This window comes from Oncorhynchus mykiss, chromosome 11, assembly GCF_057628025.1.
Source record: "Oncorhynchus mykiss isolate SJ-2025 chromosome 11, ASM5762802v1, whole genome shotgun sequence".
Taxonomy (NCBI): domain Eukaryota; kingdom Metazoa; phylum Chordata; class Actinopteri; order Salmoniformes; family Salmonidae; genus Oncorhynchus; species Oncorhynchus mykiss.
Window position 1 is genome coordinate 37,892,080 of NC_143032.1, and position 25,265 is coordinate 37,917,344.

The 25,265-nt window shown below is 42.2% G+C and overlaps 2 protein-coding genes across 28 annotated transcripts in view; both read right to left on the reverse strand.

Annotated features, from left to right (window-relative positions):
• Nucleotides 1-13,825, reverse strand: part of LOC110535660 (DNA topoisomerase 2-binding protein 1) — a 128,160-nt gene extending 114,335 nt beyond the window's left edge. For 3 of the 8 annotated variants that reach the window (XM_090190058.1, XM_090190066.1, XM_090190067.1), the window contains exons 1-4: nt 13,193-13,719; nt 12,766-12,856; nt 517-1,425; nt 348-408 (exon numbers count right to left, since the gene is read on the reverse strand). The gene's annotated coding sequence lies outside the window, so the exon portion shown is untranslated. Of the gene's footprint in view, nt 1-347; nt 409-516; nt 1,426-12,765; nt 12,857-13,192 lie in introns of all 8 variants that reach the window. The other 5 variants (XM_090190068.1, XM_090190069.1, XM_036935412.2 and 2 more) reach the window with 5 other exon arrangements.
• A 95-nt stretch (nt 13,826-13,920) lies between these two features.
• LOC110535661 (dnaJ homolog subfamily C member 13) overlaps nt 13,921-25,265 on the reverse strand; it is a 74,211-nt gene continuing 62,866 nt past the window's right edge. For 14 of the 20 annotated variants that reach the window (XM_090190048.1, XM_090190047.1, XM_090190046.1 and 11 more), the window contains 19 exons: nt 25,090-25,164; nt 24,635-24,754; nt 24,058-24,450; nt 23,768-23,881; nt 23,471-23,587; nt 22,914-22,961; nt 20,850-21,027; nt 20,662-20,753; nt 20,425-20,524; nt 20,261-20,335; nt 18,388-18,500; nt 18,050-18,219; nt 17,919-17,961; nt 17,552-17,725; nt 17,109-17,288; nt 16,646-16,786; nt 16,226-16,369; nt 15,964-16,063; nt 13,921-15,111 (listed from right to left, as the gene is read on the reverse strand). In XM_090190048.1, coding sequence (XP_090046174.1) covers nt 15,014-15,111; nt 15,964-16,063; nt 16,226-16,369; nt 16,646-16,786; nt 17,109-17,288; nt 17,552-17,725; nt 17,919-17,961; nt 18,050-18,219; nt 18,388-18,500; nt 20,261-20,335; nt 20,425-20,524; nt 20,662-20,753; nt 20,850-21,027; nt 22,914-22,961; nt 23,471-23,587; nt 23,768-23,881; nt 24,058-24,450; nt 24,635-24,754; nt 25,090-25,164 — 2,475 coding nt within the window. In that variant the 3' untranslated portion in view covers nt 13,921-15,013. Of the gene's footprint in view, nt 15,112-15,622; nt 15,728-15,963; nt 16,064-16,225; nt 16,370-16,645; nt 16,787-17,108; nt 17,289-17,551; nt 17,726-17,918; nt 17,962-18,049; nt 18,220-18,387; nt 18,501-20,260; nt 20,336-20,424; nt 20,525-20,661; nt 20,754-20,849; nt 21,028-22,913; nt 22,962-23,470; nt 23,588-23,767; nt 23,882-24,057; nt 24,451-24,634; nt 24,755-25,089; nt 25,165-25,265 lie in introns of those variants that run through there. The other 6 variants (XM_090190054.1, XM_090190051.1, XM_090190049.1 and 3 more) reach the window with 4 other exon arrangements.

Below are 25,265 nucleotides of genomic sequence, written 5' to 3' on the forward strand. Positions count from 1 at the left end.
TGGTCTACAGTTTTTTCCCCTCTGGTTGCACATTTAACATGCTGGTAGAAATTAGGTAAAACGGATTTAAGTTTCCCTCATTAAAGTTCCCGGCCACTAGAAGTGCCGCCTCTGGATGAACGTTTTCCTGTTTTCTTATGACCGTATACAGCTCATTGAGTGCAGTCTTAGTGCCAGCATTGGATTGTGGCGGTAAAGACAGCTATGAAGAATATAGATGAAAACTCTAGGTAGATAGAGTATCTCATGATAGGCTCTATACCACACTACCTCAGGTGAGCAAAACCTTGAGAATTCCTTAGATACCGTGCACCAGTTGTTGTTTACAAATGTACCCTTTGTCTTACCAGAGGCTAATGTTCTATCCAGCCAGCTGTATGTTATTCATGTCGTCATTCAGCCAGGACTCTGTGAAACATAAGATATTACAGTTTTTAATGTCCCGTTGGTAGAATATACACATTCTTTTAGTTCGTCCACTTTATTATCCAGCGATTGTACGTTGGCCAACAGTACCGATGGCAAAGGGGATGGCAGATTAGCCACTTGTCGCCAGATCCTCACAAGGCACCCCGATCTCCTTCCGCGAAACCTCTGTCTCTTTCTCCTGCGAATGATGGTGATGAGGGCCTGCTCGGGTGTCTGGAGTAAATCCCTCTCGTCCGACTCATTAAAGAAAAATTCAAAGTGAGTAATCGCTGTTCTGATGTTCAGAAGCTGTTTTCGGTCTAAGAGACGGAAGCAGCAACATTATATACAAAATAAGTTACAAACATTGTGAGAAAAAAAATACAAAATAGCATGGTTGGTTAAGAGCCCATAAAACAGCAGCCATCCCCTCTGGCGCCATTATACATTTAGTGCACCCCCCTACACATTTATATTACATATGTGGTGTTTGGGTCCACTGGGTAATAAAAGTGTGGAAAAGTGTGTAGGTGAAAACAAGTAAAAATTAAACAAAAAGGTTTGCTGTGTGCCTTCACTCTGTCTTCCTCCTCCCTGGGCCTGCTGTTTCAACATAGGGAGACAGAAAAGAGCACCAATAACCTGTCTCACACTCCATAACCCTTTGTAGTGTGTGAAAAAAAAGATCTGTATTTCCCCACACTCTACCCCAGCCAGGTGTAGATTGGGGGTGTAGATTGGGGGAGGGACACAACAAATAAATAGCTTTGTATGTGTGGCTCCTTACCACAATCAGTATAGCAAAAATAATCTCTGCTCAGAGGGCCTTAGAAAAAAAAATTGCAGCGAGAAGCTAGTGTGGAAGGAGCGTCTTCCCCTTTGGAAGATTAAGACTTTTCAGAATTTGAGGAACATGTATCTGTCAATTTAGTCGGTGAGTTGTAAGAAGAGGATGAGATCGACCCTCAGCCAGCCCCAGCACCAGCCCGTCAGCAGCCAGCCACAGTCATCAGTAGCCTGCAGAATGAGAAATATGGATGTCAAAAAAATTGTGAAATTGAATGGTCTTCTTGCCCAAGGATTGAGCCACCCCGCATGGCAGCCAATGTAATAAGGATGCAACCAGGGCCGAGGCAGATGGCAGGTACTTATGCGCAGAACATAGTCTTCTTTTGAACTGTTCACCCCAGACACCATGTAGATAATCATACTGGACTGCACTAATTTGGAGGGAAGGCGTGTTTTTTGGAGAGAGGTGGAAGGAGTGGACCAAACTCATTTAGATGCATACTTTGATGTTCTTATCCTTGATTGTGTTTTCAGATCCAATGGGGAATCCACAGAATCCCTGTGGGATGCAGAAACTGGCAGAAAACTTCTGTGCAACAACGTCTCTGGAAAACTACCAAATTATTTCCACAATTATCCGCTTCGATAACCGAGACACCAGACCAGCTCAGTGGCAGAGAGACAAGCTAGCTGCAATCAGTTCAGTGTGGGACAAGTGGAGGGACCGCCTTCCCCTGTTTTAACTTCTTCGATATAGGGGGCGCTCTTAATTTTTGGATGAAAAACGTTACCGTTTTAAACAAGATATTTTGTCACGAAAAGATGCTCGACTAAGAAAACACTCTGACATTTCCAAAACTGCAAAGATATTGTCTGTGAGTGCCACAGAACTGATGTTACAGAAAAAACCCAGATAAAAATACAATCAGGAAGTGCCGCATTTCTTGAAACCGCCTCATGGCAATGACTCCTTATATGGCCGTGGAGGAGCTAGGAGTCAGCTTACCTTTTCCACGTTTTCCCCAAGGTGTCTGCAGCATTGTGACGTATTTGTAGGCATATCATTGGAAGATTGACCATAAGAGACTACATTTACCAGGTGGTCGCTTGGTGTCCTCCGTCGCAATTATTGCGTAATCTCCAGCTGCAGTATTTTTCTGTTTTCTTCTGATGAGAAGCCAGCTGCCACCACTGATAGATTATCGAATAGATATGTGAAAAACACCTTGAGGATTGATTTTAAACGTTTGCCATGTTTCTGTCGATATTATGGAGCTAATTTGGAAAAAAGTTTGCCGTTGTAAGTGACTGCATTTTCGGGTTTTTTTCTTAGCCAAACGTGATGAACAAAACGGAGCTATTTCTCTTACACAAATAATATTTTTGGAAAAAATGAACATTTGCTATCTAACAGAGTCTCGTCATTGAAAACATCCGAAGTTCTTCAAAGGTAAATTATTTTATTTTGAATGCTTTTCTTGTTTTTGTGAAAATGTTGCCTGCTGAATGCTAGGCTTAATGCTATGCTAGGCTATCAATACTCTTACACAAATGCTTGTTAAAGCATATTTTGAAAATCTGAGATGACAGTGTTGTTAACAATAGGCTAAGCTTGTGTTTCAATATATTTATTTCATTTCATTTGCGATTTTCATGAATAGGAAACGTTGCGTTATGGTAATGAGCTTGAGGCTATGATTACGCTCCCGGATACGGGATAGCTCGACGCTAGAGGTTAAAACCCTGGGCCCAACGTTACTGTTGATGAGCAGCTTAGGGGCCGCTGCCCCTTCAGGCAGTACAAACCGTCAAAATATGGAATCAAGATCTGGGCTGCCTGTGATGCTGCTTCATCATATATGCGTGGAACTTTCAAGTGTATACGGGGAAGCCAGATGGAGGAGCCCCTGAGAAGAACCAACCACATAACTTTACTTCACACAAGCTGGGACAGGAGCTCCTCAAGAGAAAGCTGACGATTGTAAGAACAATACGAAAAAACAAGCCAGAGCTCCCACCTCAGCAGTTGAATACACTAAACATGCCTGGCAATTCCCCCAAGTTTGTGTTCACGTCCGACACGAAGGCGGTCCACCCACTTGTCCCACACTGACCTGATTGGAGCGAGAGGCTGCTGCCCTATATACAGTGGTTCGTCCTTTAAAAGTTGCAGAATTCTATGGTATCTTATTTAGTGCCAACCACTGGTACCCTTAATGCTAGTTAGACCACCAGAGCGCATATTTGAGAAGCATTTGATAGCCTTCAATCGTGGCTGTGCTAGAGAATTTTAAACCTTTTTTGTAAGAACGTAGTATATGGGACTGATTAACTTCATATGGCTGCAGGGGCAGTATTGAGTAGCTTGGATGAAAAGGTGCCCATTGTAAACGGCCAGCTCTTCAGTCTCAGTTCCTAATATATGCATATTATTATTAGTATTGGATAGAAAACACTAAAGTTTCCAAAACTGTCAAAATATTGTCTGTGAGTATAACAGAACTGATATTGCAGGCGAAACCCTGAGGAAAATCAAAACAGGAAGTGGCTTCTATTTTGAAAACTCCATGTTCCATAGCCTCCCTTTGCTGGATTTAAAGGGATATGAACAAGATTCCTTTTCCTATCGCTTCCTCAAGGTGTCAACAGTCTTCAGACATAGTTTTAGGCTTTTATTTTGAAAAATGAGCCAGAACGATAACATTGCGTCAAGTGGTCACAGCCATTGCTTTTCCCTCTGCTTTTCCCTCTCCTACTGTGAAAGACATTTGCGGTTGATATACTGTATTATCGATTATATATTTGAAAAACAACCCGAGGATTGATTATAAAAAACTTTGACATGTTTCTGTGGACATTATGCAAACTATTTGGAATTTTCGTGCGCGTTGTCGCGACCGCTATTTCCTGTGGATTTCTGAACATAACGCGACAAACAAACGGAGGTATTTTGGATCTAAAAATAATCTTTATGGAACAAAAATTACTCAATTGCGCACCAACTCACTGAGAGCCCCCACCTATCCACTTTCGCAATGTGATCCTTCACGCTCATTTTTCAAAATAAAAGCCTGAAACTATGTCTAAAGACTGTTGACACCTTAGGGAAGCCACAGAAAAAGGAATCTGGTTGATATCCCTTTAAAATGAAGGACAGGCACGCATAGGAACACAGATGTTTCAAAATAAGAGGCACTTCCTGATTGGATTATCCTCAGGCTTTCGCCTGCAATATCAGTTCTGTTATACTCACAGACAATATGTTTACAGTTTTGGAAACTTTAGAGTGTTTTCTATCCTAATCTGTCAATTATATGCATATTCTAGCATCCGGTCATGAGAAATAGGCCGTTTACTTTGGGAACGTTATTTTTCCAAACAAAAATAGTGCCCCCTAGCTTCAAGAGGTTAACAAAAGGCTAAGCTGTGTTTTCCTATATTGCACTTGTGATTTCATGAATATAAATATTTGTAGTAATACTTATTGAATGTAGCGCTATGCTATTCAGCGGTTGTTGACACTTATCCCGATAGGGGGATTGCAGCCGTAACAAGTTAAGAAATGTTGCTTAATTAATATTATGGTGTTTCTATTTCAAGGAAAACAAAACACCCTCTGAGAGTCCGTTAGGATGGAACGGAAAATATGGCCCTGTACAACGTGATGGTCGGGAGTAGGCTACAGTACTTGGCTATATAGCTAAAGAATCCCTGTGTCGTGCGGGCACGCGGGAGACCGGGGTTCAATTCCCCGATGGGGAGGAAGGAGTAGACTGTCCTTGTGAATAAGAATTTGCTCTTAACTGACTTGCCTAGTTAAATAAAAAGGTTACACTGAGAGAATAACACTTCTACACCCTAATTGTAGTCTAACCAATACACAAACGGAGATTCAGAGAAAATAAAATCCCATTGATTTATTAAGACCAGACGCCATGCTTGTCTCCGAGCAGCGCAAAATGGTGCTAAAATAGTTGTAGGCCATAGCTTCAAATGCTATTGCTTCTAACTTCAAAATGCTCTTTAAATAAATAAGCCTACACTACACTACATTTAACAGCACATTACTCAACACTAGTGAGACTCATTTCACCTACGGTAGGCCTACAGTATATCGAAAAATATGACTTCACTCTCAGTCAATAATTACATATAGAGGATTGGAGGTTTCTAAATTTAAAACCAAATGCCATTATTAGTTACATTGTTTTGAATGTGCAGACAGACTGGCACTAAGAACAGCGGGAACGTTCCCCTAGTCAGCTCCATTTTTAGTGCAATGCTCCTTAAATTTTGCTCTGTGCTACCCAGTGGTACACAATTGGATTGCCTTGCAGCTATCCAGCTGGATCCACTGAAAGTGCACAAGGTTCAAGGCACGAGGGCAGGGGGCTGCAGAGCCTCGCACAGAAGACGGACCTAGCCCATCCCCACAATTATGAGTTTCTATTTAGGTTTATGTCATCCATTCATTGTCAGAGATACAGTAGGACCCAAAAGCATAATCAGTGCTCTAACTCCCCCTTGCGCTGGTCTGGAGGAATGAAGTGGTGACGCAGGGTACTGTACTAAACCACAAATTACCTCTAAGTCCCGCAGCATAATCAAAAAACTTTTAGTGGAGCAACTACAGTACATAGACTTCAAATAACTTGCCACTTTAATAATGGAACACTAGTCACTTTAATAATGTTTACATATTTTGTATTACTCATCTCATGTATATACTGTATTCTTATCCTATTCTACTGTATCTTAGTCTATGCCATTCTGACATTGCTTGCAAAAAAATAAAAAATAAAAATAAAATATATATATATTCTTAATTCCATTCCTTTAGATGTGTGTATTATGTGTATTGTTGTGAAATTGTTATTACTGCACTGTTGGAGCTAGAAACACAAGCATTTTACTACAACCGCAATAACATCTGCTAAACACGTATATGTTACAAATAAAATGTGATCATCCCAAAAAAAGAATAGCGCTTTTATTGATAAATGAGATCAAGTAGAAGTAAATGGCAAATGTTAAACCATGTATGCTGTCTATATTGCTTGTAATTGATATAAGTCTACAATCTAAGTAGTGTTATGGCTGTATTGTTTTAAAAACCCAATAATGTTGTGGGTCCGTCAGACACGCGAACATTGGGTGAATAACAAAAACATGAACACCACACAAGAGTTAAAGTAATGATGGACTTTCGTTTCGCTTTGCTTATTTGAGTGGTTCCATCTTCTGCATACCACCCATACCTTGTCACATCACAACAGAGTGAATCAAACGCATTAAGGAAAGAAATTCCACAAATTAACTTTAAAACAAGGCACACCTGTTAATTGAAATGCATTCCAGGTGACTACCTCATAAAGCTGGTTAAGAGAATGCCAAGAGTGTGCAAAGCTGTCATCAAGACAAGGGGTGGCTACTTTGAAAAATCTCAAATATATTTATATTTGTTTAACACTCTTTTTGGTTACTACATGATTCCATTTGTTATTTAATAGTGTTGATGTCTACTATTATTTTAGAATGTATAAATTAGTAAAAATCAAGAAAACCCCAGAAATGAGTAGGTGTTCAGACTTTTGACTGGTACTGTGTGTATGTACATATGTATATACAGTGGGGCAAAAAAGTATTTAGTCAGCCCCCTAATTGTGCAAGTTCTCCCACTTAAAATATGAGAGAGGCCTGTAATTTTCATCATAGGTACACTTCAACTATGACAGACAAAATTAGGGGGTAAAAATCCAGAAAATCACATTGTAGGATTTTTTATGAATTTATTTGCAAATTATGGTGGAAAATAAGTATTTGGTCAATAACAAAAGTTTATCTCAATACTTTGTTATATACCCTTTGTTGGCAATGACAGAGGTCAAACGTTTTCTGTAAGTCTTCACAAGGTTTTCACACACTGTTGCTGGTATTTTGGCCCATTCCTCCATGCAGATATCCTCTAGAGCAGTGATGTTTTGGGGCTGTTGCTGGGCAACACGGACTTTCAACTCCCTCCAAAGATTTTCTATGGGGTTGAGATCTGGAGACTGGCTAGGCCACTCCAGGACCTTGAAATGCTTCTTACGAAGCCACTCCTTCGTTGCCCGGGCGGTGTGTTTGGGATAATTGTCATGATGAAAGACCCAGCCACGTTTCATCTTCAATGCCCTTGCTGATGGAAGGAGGTTTTCACTCAAAATCTCACGATACATGGCCCCATTCATTCTTTCCTTTACACGGATCAGTCGTCCTGGTCCCTTTGCAGAAAAACAGCCCCAAAGCATGATGTTTCCACCCCCATGCTTCACAGTAGGTATGGTGTTCTTTGGATGCAACTCAGCATTCTTTGTCCTCCAAACACGACGAGTTTAGTTTTTACCAAAAAGTTATATTTTGGTTTAATCTGACCATATGACATTCTCCCAATCTTCTTCTGGATCATCCAAATGCTCTCTAGCAAACTTCAGACAGGCCTGGACATGTACTGGCTTAAGCAGGGGGACACGTCTGGCACTGCAGGATTTGAGTCCCTGGCGGTGTAGTGTGTTACTGATGGTAGGCTTTGTTACTTTGGTCCCAGCTCTCTGCAGGTCATTCACTAGGTCCCCCCGTGTGGTACTGGGATTTTTGCTCACCATTCTTGTGATCATTTTATCAGTGGTCTTGTATGTCTTCCGTTTCCTAATAATTGCTCCCACAGTAGATTTCTTCAAACCAAGCTGCTTACCTATTGCAAATTCAGTCTTCACAGCCTGGTGCAGGTCTACAATTTTGTTTCTGGTGTCCTTTGACAGCTCTTTGGTCTTGGCCATAAGAGTTTGGAGTGTGACTGTTTGAGGTTGTGGACAGGTGTTTTTTATACTGATAACAAGTTCAAACAGTTGCCATTATTACAGGTAACGAGTGGAGGACAGAGGAGCCTCTTAAAGAATAAGTTACAGGTCTGTGAGAGCCAGAAATCTTGCTTGTTTGTAGGTGACCAAACACTTATTTTCCACCATAATTTGCAAATAAATTCATTAAAAATCCTACAGTGTGATTTTCTGGATTTTCTTTTCTCACTTTGTCTGTCATAGTTGAAGTGTACCTATGATGAAAATTACAGGCCTCTCATCTTTTTAAGTGGGAGAACTTGCACAATTGGTGGCTGACTAAATACTTTTTTGCCCCACTGTATATGTAAACATATATATTTTTTTTTATGGCACACGAGACACCTGTCTTATTTGCGCCTATCTCAGTGAACTATTGCGGAGGCCACGGGATGGCACAGTCCAAGAAGAAGGGGAGTTGCACAATGCACATCTCTCCATAATGTGCTCTCTACCGCCAATTTGTGTACATTCATTGTTTCTTAACTTCATTTTGTGAATTGTTTACATTTTATTGTTAGTGTACATCAATTCCCCATTACATATATCACCCGTAGTACATTTACAGTTAATTCCTATAATTTGTTATCTACAATGTTTGTTTGGTTACAGTAATGTCTGTTAATGCATTCAATATATTATTATTCCAGTCTTTTATAGTTGTCATTGTCGGAGTGGACACATTGTTTGCAGAGAGCACAACCTAGGCTACACTTGTGGGAAACAAGTTTTGGTTAATTTCATTACATTTACTAGTTCAGTCAATGTAGTCATTGTCTTTTGTTTGGAGCGCTCCAGTCAATGTTGATTAAGGACGTGCACCTGATTACGCATAGGAGCAGGCCGATGGGCTACCTGACCTGCGTGCAAATGTAGGCATATAAATGTTCCCATTTGGGGATCTGATAGCATTTCTGATTGGCTTAATGCACCACCACCACTGAGCTGTGGAGCTTCTCAAAGTAATTTTGTTTTCTTCACCACTAACAGCGAGCAAACAAAGTCTGTTTTTACATCCATTGAGAACGATAATAATTCCTCAATGTATTTGAATCATCTTTCCAGCTCCTCTCCCTTTTGATAATCACTCAGCGTGAAAGGGAAAAATGTCCTGCTCTGATCCAGTGGAAACGTTATAAAAACAGGCCTACCTGATTATTTTTTTATCCCTTGCCAAATAGCCAACATCTCGGCGGGAAACTGAGGGCCCAGAATATTTCATACAATGTAGAAAGGAGCTTCAGGCTGAACCAAAGTTAATAGTTGATATAATGTTTCAAGTTTGTTGCAGACAGGCCATGTGTAGCCAATGTGATTTACAGGATATATATTTTTTAAATCTGGATATTTTCTACCTGCAGGCTGCAATGATTTTATTTGTTGGCTTTATATAGGCTCTTTTTACATCGTTGGCAATGGCAACAGAAGTAACTTTTTAAGTTTGTATAATTTTCATTTAGATTAACCACATTACAATGATTTTGAGATACGAAGACGTTATTATAAATTAAACTATTCCACGAAAATGTGCATGTGAAAACCATAACTTGCACACAGATCCGTAGAAATGGTAAATTGGCATTTCAAGTGAGAAGGTTTGCCGAATACTATATATATATTGTTTTGCCTGTAGGCTATGAAGTGCATGCTCGGAGAAGCACAGAGCGAAGTTATATTTCTAAGATTAGCTGCAGGTGGAAATAAAACTAGGCTGCATTACACACTGCAGTGGATACTCCAGCCCTGAGCCCTGGCCTGCTCTTGCTGATCAAAAACATGTGTGCTGCCTAACCAACGGCTGGCTGTGCTATGTAGGCCTACGGTGGCACGAGGAGACTCAAAAGACTTGCGCGCGGACTAGCCTATGTTCTGTTCAGTTTGAGAAGGAGAACACAAAGATGAGGAGGACCGGAGGGCAACTTTCATAGCTTGCTATTACTATAATTGATTTTATTAAAAACAATGTTTCTTGCCCCTGATGTAGGCCTATTTATCAGAGTTATTGGCCAGATGCGAGTAACTTACATTGTGGTGCTGAAACTTCAAGTGGCAGCCGCAGCACAATCAAATCGGAAATGGAAAGCTTGTGGTGCTGAAATTAGGCATATTCAAGTAGGTATAATTCATTTAAACAGTCTTCATTTTAATTACACTTTACTAACAACAAGAGGCTTGTGTTATTCCTATTTAAGAAATAAGATGTAGGTCTACAGTAGTGGCAGTCAGCGCTGTTTAAGATAAGGGAGGATAAAAAAAATGAATACACCCCTGATCACACAAACACAGTTAACTTTCATAGCAGCCTCTTTGTATTCTTTGTCGCAGCTATGTGCCCTCCTCTTACCTTCACTTGTGGACTTCAAAGCACAACACATCAGCTGTATGTGACCAGGCAAAAAAAACTTGCCAAGCCAAAACGCTGCACACAGCCTACATCGTTGTCACTTTGACTTGGAAGAGTTCCAGTGTTGTGTTGGAAAGTCATAGCCAGCTAGCTAACACATCAACCCTCTATCTCCTTCCGTGGCCTCCAATTGCTCTTAAATACAAGTAAAACTAAATGCATGCTCTTCAACCGATCGCTACCTGCACCTACCCGCTTGTCCAACATCACTACTCTGGACGGCTCTGACTTAGAATATGTGGACAACTACAAATACTTAGGTGTCTGGTTAGACTGTAAACTCTCCTGCCAGACACATATCAAACATCTCCAATCCAAAGTTAAATCTAGAATTGGCTTCCTATTTCGCAACAAAGCATCCTTCACTCATGCTGCCAAACATACCCTTGTAAAACTGACCATCCTACCAATCTTCGACTTTGGCGATGTCATTTACAAAATAGCCTCCAATACCATACTCAACAAATTGGATGCAGTCTATCACAGTGCAATCCGTTTTTGTCACCAAAGCCCCATATACTACCCACCATTGCGACCTGTACGCTCTCGTTGGCTGATATTTTGATTGGGTGCTGAAAGAGCTCTGATCGGAAGTTGTCATAATTACTGTGTAAGTCTATGGAAGGGGGTGAGAACCATGAGCCTCCTAGGTTTTGTATTGAAGTCAATGTTCCCAGAGGAGGACAGAAGCTAGCTGTCCTCCGGCTACACCATGGTGCTACCCTACAGAGGCTACTGTTATTATTAGCAAAATAGTGTTTTAATCAATTATTTGGTGACATGTGACTATACTTAGTATAGTTTATTCTAAAAAAATAAAATGGAAAAACATTGAAGTTATGCAATTCACTGAGATGGTCCTCCCCTGTGGAGTCTCCATTGGTCTACAGATTAAATATAGGCTGCTATATCCATAGATTTCTCTGGCAATTCCTCCACCCACCATGCACCCCTTAAATAGCCTATGGCTGTTAAGACTCAAATTGAGGGGGTATGCCATAGGTCTACTTTTTGTTAAAGAAAATGCCAAAGAGCACAGAACTACCCCTTGTTAGTTTAAGACTGAAAAAAATAAAAACAAATCAGATTATATTAAGTGATCTATAAAAGCGCTTTGGTCTACGATGCTTTATGCTAGAAACAAGCTGTAAAATACCTGGGAAAGGTGTGACTAATGCATATGGGGATATCATTGTTTTGTTTCTTTTACATTGAGAGACTGAGCAGCAGCAACCTTCTATAGGTGAGGAGACAAAAAAATAGACTTTGCTTGGGAAGTAATCTAATTCTGACACTTTCAATTGATTAAAGCTATTCACTTTCTGTACAATAGAAGATGCTTAAACCCAGAAAGGGAAACACTTGTGACCTTCTCTCCTTGGGTTAAACCATGGAAGAAGAGTAGCCAACAGTTAAAGCTTAAAATGTTCTGCGTCGTTAGGCCTACTGGGGTGGAAAGGTTGGCCTAACTTTTGAAAGAATCATGCTCAGATTCCTAATGATATCTCAGATGTAATTATTTTGTCTCGGGTGTAATTATTTGCAAACAGGGACAGTTTAATTGCAAAAAAGACACACTGATTTGGCATTGGAGAAATATATTAAGATGAACACATACAGTAGGCCTCTTTCTGACCATTCTTAGCCTGTAATTTCAGTCATCTGAAATTTGATATTCTGCTAATATGTAAAATTATGTAGAATACGTAGAATTGCATTAAATATTTATAAAGGATATTTTTTTTCTTGGACCTGTAAATAAAATAATTTTCCTATATAGAAGACCTTTCCACCCCTACTCTTGTCCACCCACGGTGGTCTACGAACCCACAACCTTCTAGCCCACAGCCCTGTGCAATATCAAAATTCCTGCATTGCCATGTAGCCTAATACTTACAGGACAAAGAACAGTTTCTAAAACTGTGTATCTAAGGCTCTGGTCAGCCCAAGAAGTGAGGGTAAACGGTAGACATGTTCTCTGCTATCCACTTTATGTCTGAATTATTTTGGGTGTAGGGGAGGGTCACTTTTTTTTAAGCGTTCAGGGAGGATTTAGGTCAATATATATTTTGCTATAGGAGGGCCATCCATTTTCATTTCAGACAGGTCCGATTTTCCATATGTAAAATGAATAACGTTCACTCCCTGACACACTGACACAGCTAGACATACAAGATTCAAGAAGCATGATCACTCACTGTAACGTTACTGTCAAATGTTAGTGGTTAGCCTAATCGTGGACACTACAGTAAGTGTCACTGGCACTATAATACACATGAAACTCACCTCATAGGCCTTGACAGCAAGGTCCGTCTTTCGTCCATTGACGTCTACAAACTTAATGAAGTCTTCTCAATCTCCTTTTCACATGATAAACCTGCAATGTGGCAGAAGTGTAACGTTAACTGCTAGCTATATGGATATAGGAACAGTCATATGGCTAGCAGGCTTTTTAATGCAGGACATATCTAACGTTAGCTAACTACAGAGAATATAACACGACGTTGACATGTTGGTAACGTTAGCTAGCTTATTTTGCTGTCAGTGACTATGGCGTTAGCTACAACATACTTAGCTACAGTAGTTAGCTAGTTAACTGATAAGTCATGATAGCATTGACAGTCACTTTCTGCTCTGAGAACGTGCATAGTTGTGCTCAAAACGTCTGGGAAGAGGGGGGGGGGGGGCAGTTCAGCTTAACCACTGTTCTTACCTTATAAGACCTCCAACATTAGCTTATTCCTTTAGCCAGCAAATAAATAGCTTAGCTAGCTAGCTAGCGCGCGTTAGTTATCTAGCACTAACAGGAGTAAAATTAGTCGAGCTCGCGAGAGGCCAAATTAAGTGTGACAGACTTAATTTACGAACTTGTCATTCAGAGGTTGATGAGCATCAAAATGTCTAAAACCTGGACAAACACTCATTGTTATCGTAATTAAACAGGTCATTCGTCTCGATCACAGTGTACAACAATTCCGAAAAAGCAACAGTTCAGTCACCTTGAGGTTAGAAAGTCGCCAGCTGTTGCTTCGTTGTTATTCGCGCGAGGAAATCGTAATAAAATGTAGAAGGAAGTGAGATTTTGGGGGTCCTAAGAAAAGGGCATATGAATGTGCGTGCCCTGCTCGCAGGAATGGAAATACATTCAAAACCAACACGATTTCCCACTTATTTCATAGTTGTCTTCACTATCACTCTACAATGTAGAAATGTAGTAAAAATAAAGAAAAACCCTTGAATGAGTAGGTGTGTCCAAAACTTTTGACTGGTGCTGTATGTGTACTTGAGCCCAAGATTCTGGACCTTTATGGCACAAGGGTTTGCTTGCTCTGTCAATGTATGTACTGTTGCTATACCCCACTCTGGTATAAAGTTTGACATTTCTCTTATTGTACTGTACTTTATATTGTTATTCACTCTTCAGTTTAATTGGCAATAGACATTCTGATGGAAAGAACATTGTGGGTTCCCTTTTATTCTTAAAATCTTATGTACAAGTGTAACTTTTATTTATGTACATTTAATATAGAAAGCTTATATATGTCATAATACATCAAACATTTCCCAATTGCACTAGTCTTTCACAGATGTATAATCAAAGTCAGTTTCTTTCCAAATGTCTTAGCAGAGAAGCTCATTTCTGTTGGTAAAGGCCGTTATTTACCTATAAATATTTGAGTGCTTTTTGCATTCTGGAGAAGGAAAATGACGTAGAAAAAGATTCTCAGCAGCCGCAGAAAGGGCAACCTTCAAATAGATAGTGAGCAGAGCAAAGTATGGATCAAGATCATCATGGTGAGGGTAAGACAAACAGACAACGAACGCACACATATAGCCACTTCAAAAAGGGCAGTCTTAATTCACCATAATTCTGAGAGTTACTTCTTACAATTCTTTTTTCAACCTTTTCCATACGACACCAAAACAACATACATTTAGGAAATGTTTTCGATGCATGACTGGATGCCTCCTGCGAACAGGTGAGTGGAGATTAAAGTGTATCTTTTTTCAGTCAGTGATCACATGTCCAGGCCAGATAGAGTACCCTCCTTCAGGACTGGGGGGTGTGAGGATGTATGTGACCAGGCAGGGTAGTGAGACCAGGCATGATGGAGGAAAGGAAGAAGAGAATGGAGTGCGAGACAGGTCCAAATTTACATAGATCTTCAGTCTGTTTTGTCTTTAAATCCACAAAAATTAAGAGTAAAAAATATATTCATATAAAAGTAAACTATGTGTTGTCTCATTGGAAGACACAAAGGAGCACAAAAACAAAAATTGAAGGTTGACGACAAGTTTTATAATTTGCTTTAAGACGGATTTACGAAGACTGATTGTATTTTGGAGGGGGCAGGGGAAGGACCGTGACATTTTGAAGGTGTGGCGACAACGGACATTTTGGGGACAGTCTGTGATGTCCCCTCTCCATCCTCCCTCTTTCGTGGAGCTGAGCAGTCTGAGCTGCAGCCTTGGAGCAGCAGATCAGTCTGGAGGGCTGAGCACTTCTCTCTCAGTCCGCCTGTCAGTCAGTCTTTCAGCCTGAGTCTCCAATGTCATTGTCCACAGGGGGCGGAATGCTGGGCAGCACTGTGGAGCCGGTTCCTGCTGTAAGGTAGCCAGCGACTCCTGGACCTGAAGGAGACAGCCAAACAAAAAGAGACAGGGGATGAGAGACTGAGGAATGCTCAAGGCTGACTACTGAAATTGAATGCACAAGATGAGTGGTAAGGACTGAGGTCAACACTAGATTATCTGTTGAAGATGTTACATTGTGTGGTTATTATGTTATGTTACAGGGCTGGCGGTGTGAGAGGTGGTAGTGGAGATGGCATACGAGTATATGAACTATTGCTACCTAAACCATCAGCAAGCATATTGCCACTGTTGACTTTATTAGGGCCACTGTTGACTTTATTATTAGGGCCACTGTTGACTTTATTAGGGCCACTTGACTTTATTAAGGGCTTCCCCATCACTGGTTCAAAGGATTCCCTCATTGACTTGTGCTAAAGTGATGAGATGTGTTGTGTTTGGGAAAGTGGAAATGGAAAAACGGAGCAGTGGCACAAGATGGGAGGGCCACAGGAAAATGAGTTGAGGTGGAGGGATGGTGGGTGGGGGGGGGAGCAAGGACAAAGTCTACCTGCAGTCAGAGCAAAGAGAGGAGTGCTGGGAGGACCATGCATAGGAAACTACAGCCCAGTCCGCAGGGGGCTGCTGGCCGCCATGAGAGAGGGAGTGGACACACCTGAGTAAGAAGGAAACGTGGAGGAAGACAAAGGGAAAGAACAGGAGGAAGAGAGGAAAACAGAGAGGAAAAATAGGGAGGAGGGTATAAGGCTGAGAGGCACTAAGTGAGGAGTCAGCAGCCACAAAGTGCTCAATGGAAGCATAGTAGAACAAAGGGATTCAGATTGGGCTTGTACAATGCCCCCTCTTTGTAGTGCTTAATATACTGTGTGTGTCTGTGGATTACATCCCCACCTGTGATGTACCCTGCAGTCTGGGACTCGGAGATGAACAGGTCATGCTTCTGGTCTTTGAAGGCACTCCACACAGTAGACCGATTCAGGATTTCATTCACCTGCAACACAGGACCTCTCAGACTGATAGAAGTGTACAGTAGCAGTGAGGATAGGATAAGATCAACTTTAATGTCCCGCGGGGAAATGACACACAGTAAGTACTGCAATATATTGTTGATATACGGATTGATATATTGACTGACATAGTCATGGTGCCTAACCTGTTCTCCATAGTGCAGACTGCGTGTCATGGACTTGAGAGCCTTGACGATCTGAGCCTTGGTGGCCGAGGGGTTGTCTAAGGTCTCCAGTCCAATTCCTTCCAGTAGCCGCAGGAGGTACGGCACCAACTCCACTCGGAGGGCCTATGTGTGCATGTAGGAACCCATAAAAACACTCAAATGACATGGAATAACAAGTAAAAAAGGGTCGAACGCAAGCACACCCTGTGTTTTCCCCTAAGGAATAAACAGGGGGAAAAAATGTTGAGAAAATTTAACTGTGTTAACCTCAAATGGTACCCTAATCCCTATATAGTGCACTACTTCTGATCGGAGAACTATGGGCCCTGGCCAAAAGTAGTGCACTGCATAAAGAATAGTGTGTCATTTGGGACTCAACAAATGACAGAGATGAGCTACCTGAGACACGAGGTCTGTCTGCTCTCTCTGGAACATGCGGTTCAGCGCCTCACAGGCCAGTCCTGCCATGTCCGCCCTCATCTTCATCCCACTCATCAGAGGACCGATGGTCTCCAGAGACGCCATAGAGCGCACACATTGCTGCGCGCGCACATACAGGTGTACACAAACAGACACACAAAAACACAGCATTAGACTTGTTATACACTTCTAAGTGTGACAAAAAATAAATATAAAACAGATTTAGTGTACATGGGAAGATTGTTGACCTCATTACAATCAAATCAAGACTATTGTAGACTCTATATGTAGTTAAAGTTGACTTGGTCGTAGTTATACAGCTACATTAATACATCAGCCAATCATAGCTTGCTAAACTAGCTTATGGTCGATCTGGTCACCCTGTCTGTCATATAGAATATCATCTCATGTTGTGGAAAGCCACCATAGACTGTGATCTCACCTCATTATCTGAGAGCACGTGGATGAGGCGGATAGAGCTCTTGGGCACGGCGTTGTTCTTGTGGGTCAGTGCTGCCAGGATGCGGTGCAGGTGTCCCAGGGGAGGGACCTGATCACACAGCTGTGTCTGGGTGCTGAACAAACACACCGCCGCTGTGGTAACTGTCTCCAGGGCCTCACCCTGTTAGAAATGAGCAGCGATGGTTAGAAATTGAGATGTTAGCGTACAAGCATAGAAGTGGATATTCTGTACAGGGTCTTTTATGAGATGACAATAGATATTTTCCTGCTCAGTTACAGGAAATATATGTGTGTGTGTGTGTGTGTGTGTGTGTGTGTGTGTGTGTGTGTGTGTGTGTGTGTGTGTGTGAGAAATGTGCTTTAATTCACTCAGTGAGACAATTTCATGGTGGCAAGGATATGAATGTGTGCGTGTGTCCTCACATTGGGATTGTTAGTCTCAAATAGCTCAGTAATGGTCTCCAGGAGGGACACTAGAAACTCCCGGGGTTTGCGAAGCACCCAGCCCGGCTGAGCGATGAAGATACGCAGGAAGACTCCACCCACCGCCAGCTCACCCTGCCCGTCCCCGTACGCCACCGTGAACTCCTCGGGCAGCTGCAAACACAGTTAACATTGTAATATTAACACACCGTGTAATTAATGTGATTACTGTTGTTTACGCTGATTCCTTTGGGCATTTATCAGGTCACCTTATTCACCGTTTACTACACAGCGAAAAGTATTAGTAGCAAATAAGATATCCATCACATTTACATGAATATGGCTCCATTTATTGATTTGAACTTACTCTCCAGCTAACATCAGGATTATCCTTTTGCTGCTTAAAGTGCCTGCAGAGTAAAAGGGAGAAAAACATGAGACAAAAGATACAAATCACATGGTCAATAAGAGAGAAGCCCAGAAAGAAAGTTTGCGTACTCGAGCATCATCTCCCGGACGGTGGTGGAGACAGTCTCCCGAGAGCCGTCGTTCCAGATGAGCTCGGGGTTCTCATGTGTCCCCTCGAAGATGTGCACCGCCGCCTCCGCGTTGTCCCGCATAGCGTCCATGAACACGCCGGGCAGGAAACGCATCAGAGTCAAACGCACCTGAGGGGGAGAGAGGGATAAGGATGAGGGAGAAAGAAAACAGGGCCCTAGCCAAAAAGTAGTGCAATATATGGTGAATAAGGTGCCATTTGGGATGCAGAGCTAAAGTATTCTCTACAGAGTGATCGCTCTCTTCCTATGGCAAGCCACGCAAGGATACTGACTGACCTTTGGCCCAACCAGCTTGTCTGAGGTCATCTTGGAGAAGAGCTCGGCCGTCTGGGAGCGCACCTGGGGGTGGGTGGAGTTACAGAAGAGGTCCAGTAGGTAGATCAATGCACCTGGAGGAAGAGGGGGAGGGCAGAGTTTGACATGAAAAATCTGTCCTACTTGTCCAAAGGAAAAGTGGCTAAAAAAGTGAAGCTCTTTCCTGGGATGATAAAAATAAATATGTCTATGGTTCAAAACGAACTCTGGGACAGTTCTGGGATGACAAATACAAAATTCATACAACCACATAAAAAAAATACGTAAAAAAGCAATGAGGCTGATGAAACAGATCAGACCGGTTAGCTTAAAATGTTGATCAAGTTGTATTTCTTCATATTATAAGCGCAACAATGTGCACATGGCTGTAGGCTACACGCAAACGTTCCAAAATGCAATCAGAGGGAAAACACCATTCTCAAAAGCGCACCGCACGCATAAGCAGTTTCAACTGACAGATGAAAATATCTGTTCGAAATTAAGAAAGCGGGGAGATCTAAACATGAATCAACTAGCATTGGTTAGGCCTACTAATATGACTAGGATTTATGCATTTGTCTGTTGGACAATAAAATAACGAGAACATGAGAAAAATGCTGGTTTTAAGGGCATATTAAGTGTTTGTAAATAATTCCCTCCACATTTCTATGGTTCTATTTTGGCTAGGCTACTTTGAAACAAGGTAAGACATGCTTCATAATATGACATAACATTTCCAGGTTTTAAACAGTACGTTTATGCTTAAATAGTTTCAAAACGCTGACTGCCTCTTGCTCAGATTCAATGTGGGTTATGTACTGTACGGTGCGCAACACCGTACATAACCGTTCTGTTGTGACCATTTTATCTGAACGAACCTTGCCTCGAATATGTTGATAGAATCAAGCCTTTAAGATTAAAGTTGAACTATCCTTCATTATATTTGTAAAACATGACTAGCGTATAGCCTATATTTATGTAATTAAAGGTCTCAAAGTTTGGCTACATTTTCAGGCGTCTCCATTTTTTTTAACATTTTTTTTTACTTGTCTTCGACAAGAGGAAAATCGTTATTGTCAATCCCTGGAGAGTTACCCATGACAACAGATGATGATACAAGTAACTGCAAAATAGCGGAAACATTTGAGTAAATGAGGGATATAAAGCAGGGGCTTCCACACAGGTGGGGTTTCTGAGTTAATTAAGCAATTAACATCTGGTCATGTATAAAAATGCCCATTTGCCCATTATTTTGGCTACGATGGCTGACTTTGAAAGAGGAGTCTCAAAAGGAGCATCGGAGGTTTAAAGTGTGTGTGGGTCTCTTAGTCATCAGATCTTAACCCAATTGAACACTTACGAAAGATTCTGGGGGAGAGCCGGAGAGAGCGTTTTCCACCACCATCATGGAAGAATAGTGTTGCATTCCTCCAATAGATTTCCAGAGACTTGTGCTGCTTTTAGACCAACACCAGTGTTACACTAGTATATACACCCTTATGTTATAGTAGGGAAAATAGTTGCTTTGTGAGAAGGTGTTACAGTTCACAGCTAGCCATTGTTATGTAAATGAGAGCTGAAAAGTACCAGTGGCCTGGCTTCGCCCAGTGAGAGACAGGTGCCAGCCCGCATAGATGTAAACAGAAAAGTTTGACCCTTTTGGTAAAAAATGTAAATAAAAAAGGGGTAAATCCTGTATGGAAATGTGCCATTGTCGATTCCAAGGCGCATTGAAGCTGTTCTGGTGGCTTGTGGTGGACCAACGCCCTACTAAGACACTTTATGCTGGTGTTTCCTTTATTTTGGCAGTTACTATAATACTGGATATTCAAGAACAAATCTGCATAATACTGACCCTTAGCCATAGCTTCTTTGACTATCTTGGTGTTGGAGGTCAAGGCGTACAAGGTTTCCAGTACAAGCTGCCGGCCTGAAAGGAATACATAAAATCAGACAGGTTTTGAATAGTGTATATCGTAGAAAGGAGTAGTAGATGAAGTAGGTGTTATGTGGTCTTACTGGAAGGCAAGGAGTGCAGCAGCACCAGTAGGTTGGACAGCACCAGGGACTCAGCGATGTTGGCCACACATTCCTGGTTGGAGGTGACCGTGTTCACAACCTTGGGGAGAAAAACAAAGAGTGAATATATGTGTGTGTGTGTGTGTGTGTGTGTGTGTGTGAGAGTGAGTGAGAGAGAGAGTGAGAGAGTGAGAGAGAGTGAGAGAGAGCACATTTGAGTTGAGAGAGTCACTGTACCTCCAAAGCTATTTGCTGCACCTTCCCAGCCCCGTGAACCCGTAACAAGGAGAAGAGCAGCTTGAAATTGCCGATGCACTCGGTCTCCGAACCTGGGGTCAACACAGGTCACAGAGCACACATTCAGGTAATGAAAAAAGCGAAGCATTTTTTAAAAGAATGAGCAGTGGTTGTATATTATACAGTACCTGGGTTGTTCTTAATGACGTTGCGCAAGGCCTCCAGGGCCATCTCAGCCCTGTGGAGCCTCTCTGCGTGCTGCTGGGACTCCACCTTGTTGCTCTGGGACATGGCCAGCAGGGTGGTGAGGTACTGGGCCTGGGAGCCCACATAGTCCAGCAGGCTGGCCGCAAATGCCTTGGGGTACTGGACCATAATCAACAGGGAGACATTGTTACAGACTAATAACAAGGCCTATAACATCTGATCTGATGTTTAAACTAAATATTTGGATGGTTATAACCATAGAAATACATCAAATTACTAGTGTTCTATTTAATTACATGGTTATAGCTAAATACATACAGTACCAGTCAAAAGTTTGGACAGACCTACTCATTCCAGAGATTTTCTTTATTTTTACTATTTTCTACATTGTAGAATAATAGTGAAGACATCAAAACTATGAAATAACACATACTGTATGGAATCATGTAGTAACCAAAAAAGTGTGAAACAAATGATAAATTTGAGATTCTTCAAAGTTGCCGCCCTTTGCCTTGATAACATCTTTGCACACTCTTGGCATTCTCTCAGCCAGCTTCATGAGTTATTCACCTGGAATGCATTTCAATTAACAGGTGTGCCTCGCTAAAAGTTAACTTGTGGAATTTATTTCCTTCTTAATGCGTTTGAGCCAATCAGTTGTGTTGTGACAAGGTTGGGGTGGTATACAGAAGATAGCCCTATTTGGTAAAAGACCAAGTCCATATTATGGCAAGAACAGCTCAAATAAGCAAAGAGAAATGACAGTCCATCATTACTTTAAGACATGATGGTCAGTGAGTACGGAAAATGTCAAGAACTTAGAACGTTTCTTCAAGTGCAGTTGCAAAAACCATCAATTGCTATGATGAAACTGGCTTTCATGAGGATCGCCACAGGAAAGGAAGACCCAAAATTACTTCTGCTGCAGAGGATAAGTTTATTAGAGTTACCGGCCTCAGAAATTGCAGCCCAAATAAATGCTTCAGAGTTCAAGTAACAGACACATCTCAACATCAACTTTTCAGAGGAGACTGTGTGAATCAGGCCTTCATGCGCAAATTGCTGCAAAGAAACCACTACTAAAGAACACCAATAAGAAGAGACTTGCTTGGGCCAAGAAACACAAGTAATGGACATTAGACCGGTGGAAATCTGTTCTTTGGGCTGTTGAGTCCAAATTTGAGATTTTTGGTTGCAACCGCCGTGTCTTTGTGACACAGAGTAGGTGAACGGATGAGCTCCGCATGAGCAGTTCCCACAGTGAAGCATGGAGGAGGTGGCATGATGTGGGGATGCTTTTCTGATTACACTACACGGTCTGTGATTTATTTAGGCACACTTAACCAGCATGGCTACCACAGCATTCTGCAGCGATACGCCATCCTATCTGGTTTGCGTTTAGTGGGACTATCATTTGTTTTTCAACAGGAGAATGACGCAAAACACCTCCCGGCTGTGTAAGGGGTATTTGACCAAGAAGGAGAGTGATAGAGTGCTGCATCAGATGACTTGGCCTCCACAATCACCCAACCTCAACCCAACTGAGATGGTTTGGGATAAGATGGACCGCAGAGTGAAGGAAAAGCAGCCAACAAGTGATCAGCATTTGTGGGAACTCCTTCAAGACTGCTGGAAAAGCATTCCAGGTAAAACTGGTTGAGAGAATGCCAAGAGTGTGCAAAGCTGTCAAATGGTGGCTACTGTGGAAGGACCACCAGAGGTGGCTACTGTTTGCTCCCACAGACAGTAGCCCAACCCGGCATGTGAGTGAAGGTGATCAGAGGCAATTAAGGCCAGCTGACGGTACTAATGAGCTATTCTCTTCCCCCTACAAGAGCGAGGAGGGAACTGGCAGAGGGGGGAGAAAAAAAAGTGTTTGCTTCTACAAAGGAGAGGACGTACCTTTTGGAAGGGAGAAGGGGACACACCACCTCTAGGGAATGGTCACCACTGATCCGGGCAACCACCCGAAGGGGGCTCTCCATGGACGGATCGTGAAGGCGGTGACACACCAGTGATTTATGTTATAGTTTAAAGATACTCACCTTGTCTTCCTTGTTGTTGTGAAGATGTGTTTTCCTTGGGATATCATCCTTGATTGTGTTGGAGTGTTTGAGAAGGAAAAATACCTCAATAGAGAACTTTGTTAAATTAAGAAAACTTGCTCTTGACAAGTTCATTCCACCTTTCCGCTTTAGAGCAACCTCCAAGTACTTGGTCCACTCACACTACTTTGAAGAATCTCAAATATAAAATACATTTTGATTTGTTTAACACTTTTTTGGTTACTACCTGACTCCATATATGTTATTTCATATTTTGGATGTCTTCCTTAACAGTTTCTACAATGTAGAAACTAAAAAGTAAAAATAAAGAAAAAACATAAGGTGTGTCTAAACTTTTGACTGGTACTGTACGCATTACCAGATAATTACCTGCAGGTTTTCAGATATTACTGTGAGCTGCGTGAAGCAAATGGATTACCGTGACTGTGTGCTACTTAATGGCATGACAATGTTGTTAGTACCAATTTGATTGAACAATGGTTGACAGTGACGAGTATGGGGCTTGGTTTGACACTAAACTGAGTGTTGGGGCTCACCTCTAGAGGATAGGCAGGCTGCTCGTTGTAGACGCGGACAAAGACCTCGCCCACGATAAGCTCTTTACCATGGTCACTGAACACAAACTCTGAGCCAAAGCTCTTATCGTTATCCCCCTAAGACAGAGACACATTTCTATATACAGGCCTAATAATACACTTTTACAGTGATCATAACACAGATGTCCATTGCAGCATCCCAAATGGACCCGGGTCAAAAGTAGGGCACTATACAGGGAAAAAGGTGCCATTTGGGACGTAGCCACATTCTAGAGTCAGTCCAAGTGCTCTGCTCACCCTCCTGATGTTGGCCTCCTGCTGGGCCTCTAGGAACTCCAGAAGCTCGGCCCGGGTCCCGTTGTTCCAGATCAGGTAAGGGTTCTCTGAGTTGCTGTTCAGCAGCTTCAATACCTAGTATGACACACAGGGGAAAATACATGGGACAGCTGCATGAGTGAGTGAGTGTGTGTGAGTGTGTGTGGCATATCAGAGTATATCCTCAAGAGTGTTTTAACTAGTGGGTCTATGAGTATGTGTAATTGTGTCTAATCTACATATTCCCTTTCACCTTTTCCAATATCACTCACCTCTGCCGGTGCCCTTGACCCTAACCTCCTCGATATATAGGGTGTGAGCATGGCCGCCAGGCTCTTACGAATTGTAGGGTTCTCCGGGGGTTGCCCCTCCACCCCGTTAGTCTCCACTACACCTCCATCTCCAGGGGGTGGGGGTGTCGGGGTGTAGCCCCCCAGACGACTGAGGGCCACCAGGCTGAGCTTGGCCAGGCTGTTGGCCATCTCCTGCTGGTTGGTGTCCTGGCTGGTGGCCACGCCGCTCTCCTCCAGCGTGTAGTCATAGTTGAACAGATGCACCAGGAGGTGCCAGAGCACGCCGGCATGGTACAGGTGCGTCTGCAGGAAGTAGTCCACGGCGAAGGAGCTGACGCACTGCACGGCCAGTGCCGCTGTCCGCTGGAGACCCTGAGAGAGAGAGAGAGAGAGAGATGATTGCTATCAATTGAAGGTGTGTGCTCACATTTAAAATGCCACTTTTTGGAAGTACAAGTTGGTGTCCTTTCTGCATTGGATGACAGAGTGGTATCTCATTAGTACATACAGAGCCAGAGATATAAGGTGTTGTTACATGATTAAGTAGAGGTCTCACCTTCCCATAGTAGAGCATGTGACACAGATCCCTGATGATGTTGGGCAGCTCGATGATCTTCTCCCGGCACTCCTCAAACTGAGCCGCTACACTGTAGCACTTACACACCTGGCCACACACCTAGGAACAGACAAAATAACACAGCCCATTAACGACACTGAACAGTAACACTCATTTCCAGGCTGACATGTATGGGTTAGAATACAGTGAAATTAGTGTGACAGAGGGATGTTTGTGTATCTGGTGTGTTGTTAAATATATATATATTTTTTTAAATGTGATTTTACACTTTATTCAGACAGTAAGGAAATTAGAAGGGGAGACAAGCAAGTGGGATAAAGAATAGAAAGGGTAAACACAAGAATTGAATCCTTGTCTCCGGTGGGGGAATCGTATATAAGACGTGCCAGGGAGTGTTACCACTCCACCACGTCCTGGCACTGTGGTGGTCTTACTTGAACAGCCATGTCATCAGACTTGCTGGAAGTGGTTAAAACAGCGACACACCGGGATAGGGCGTCCAACAGAATCTGGTGGAAATGGGAGAGGGATATTTTTGGTGGACTATGTTATACACCAGAAAAGTATAAATGTAAGAATGTCGATCACAAAAGGTGAAGATTGTTGCAAT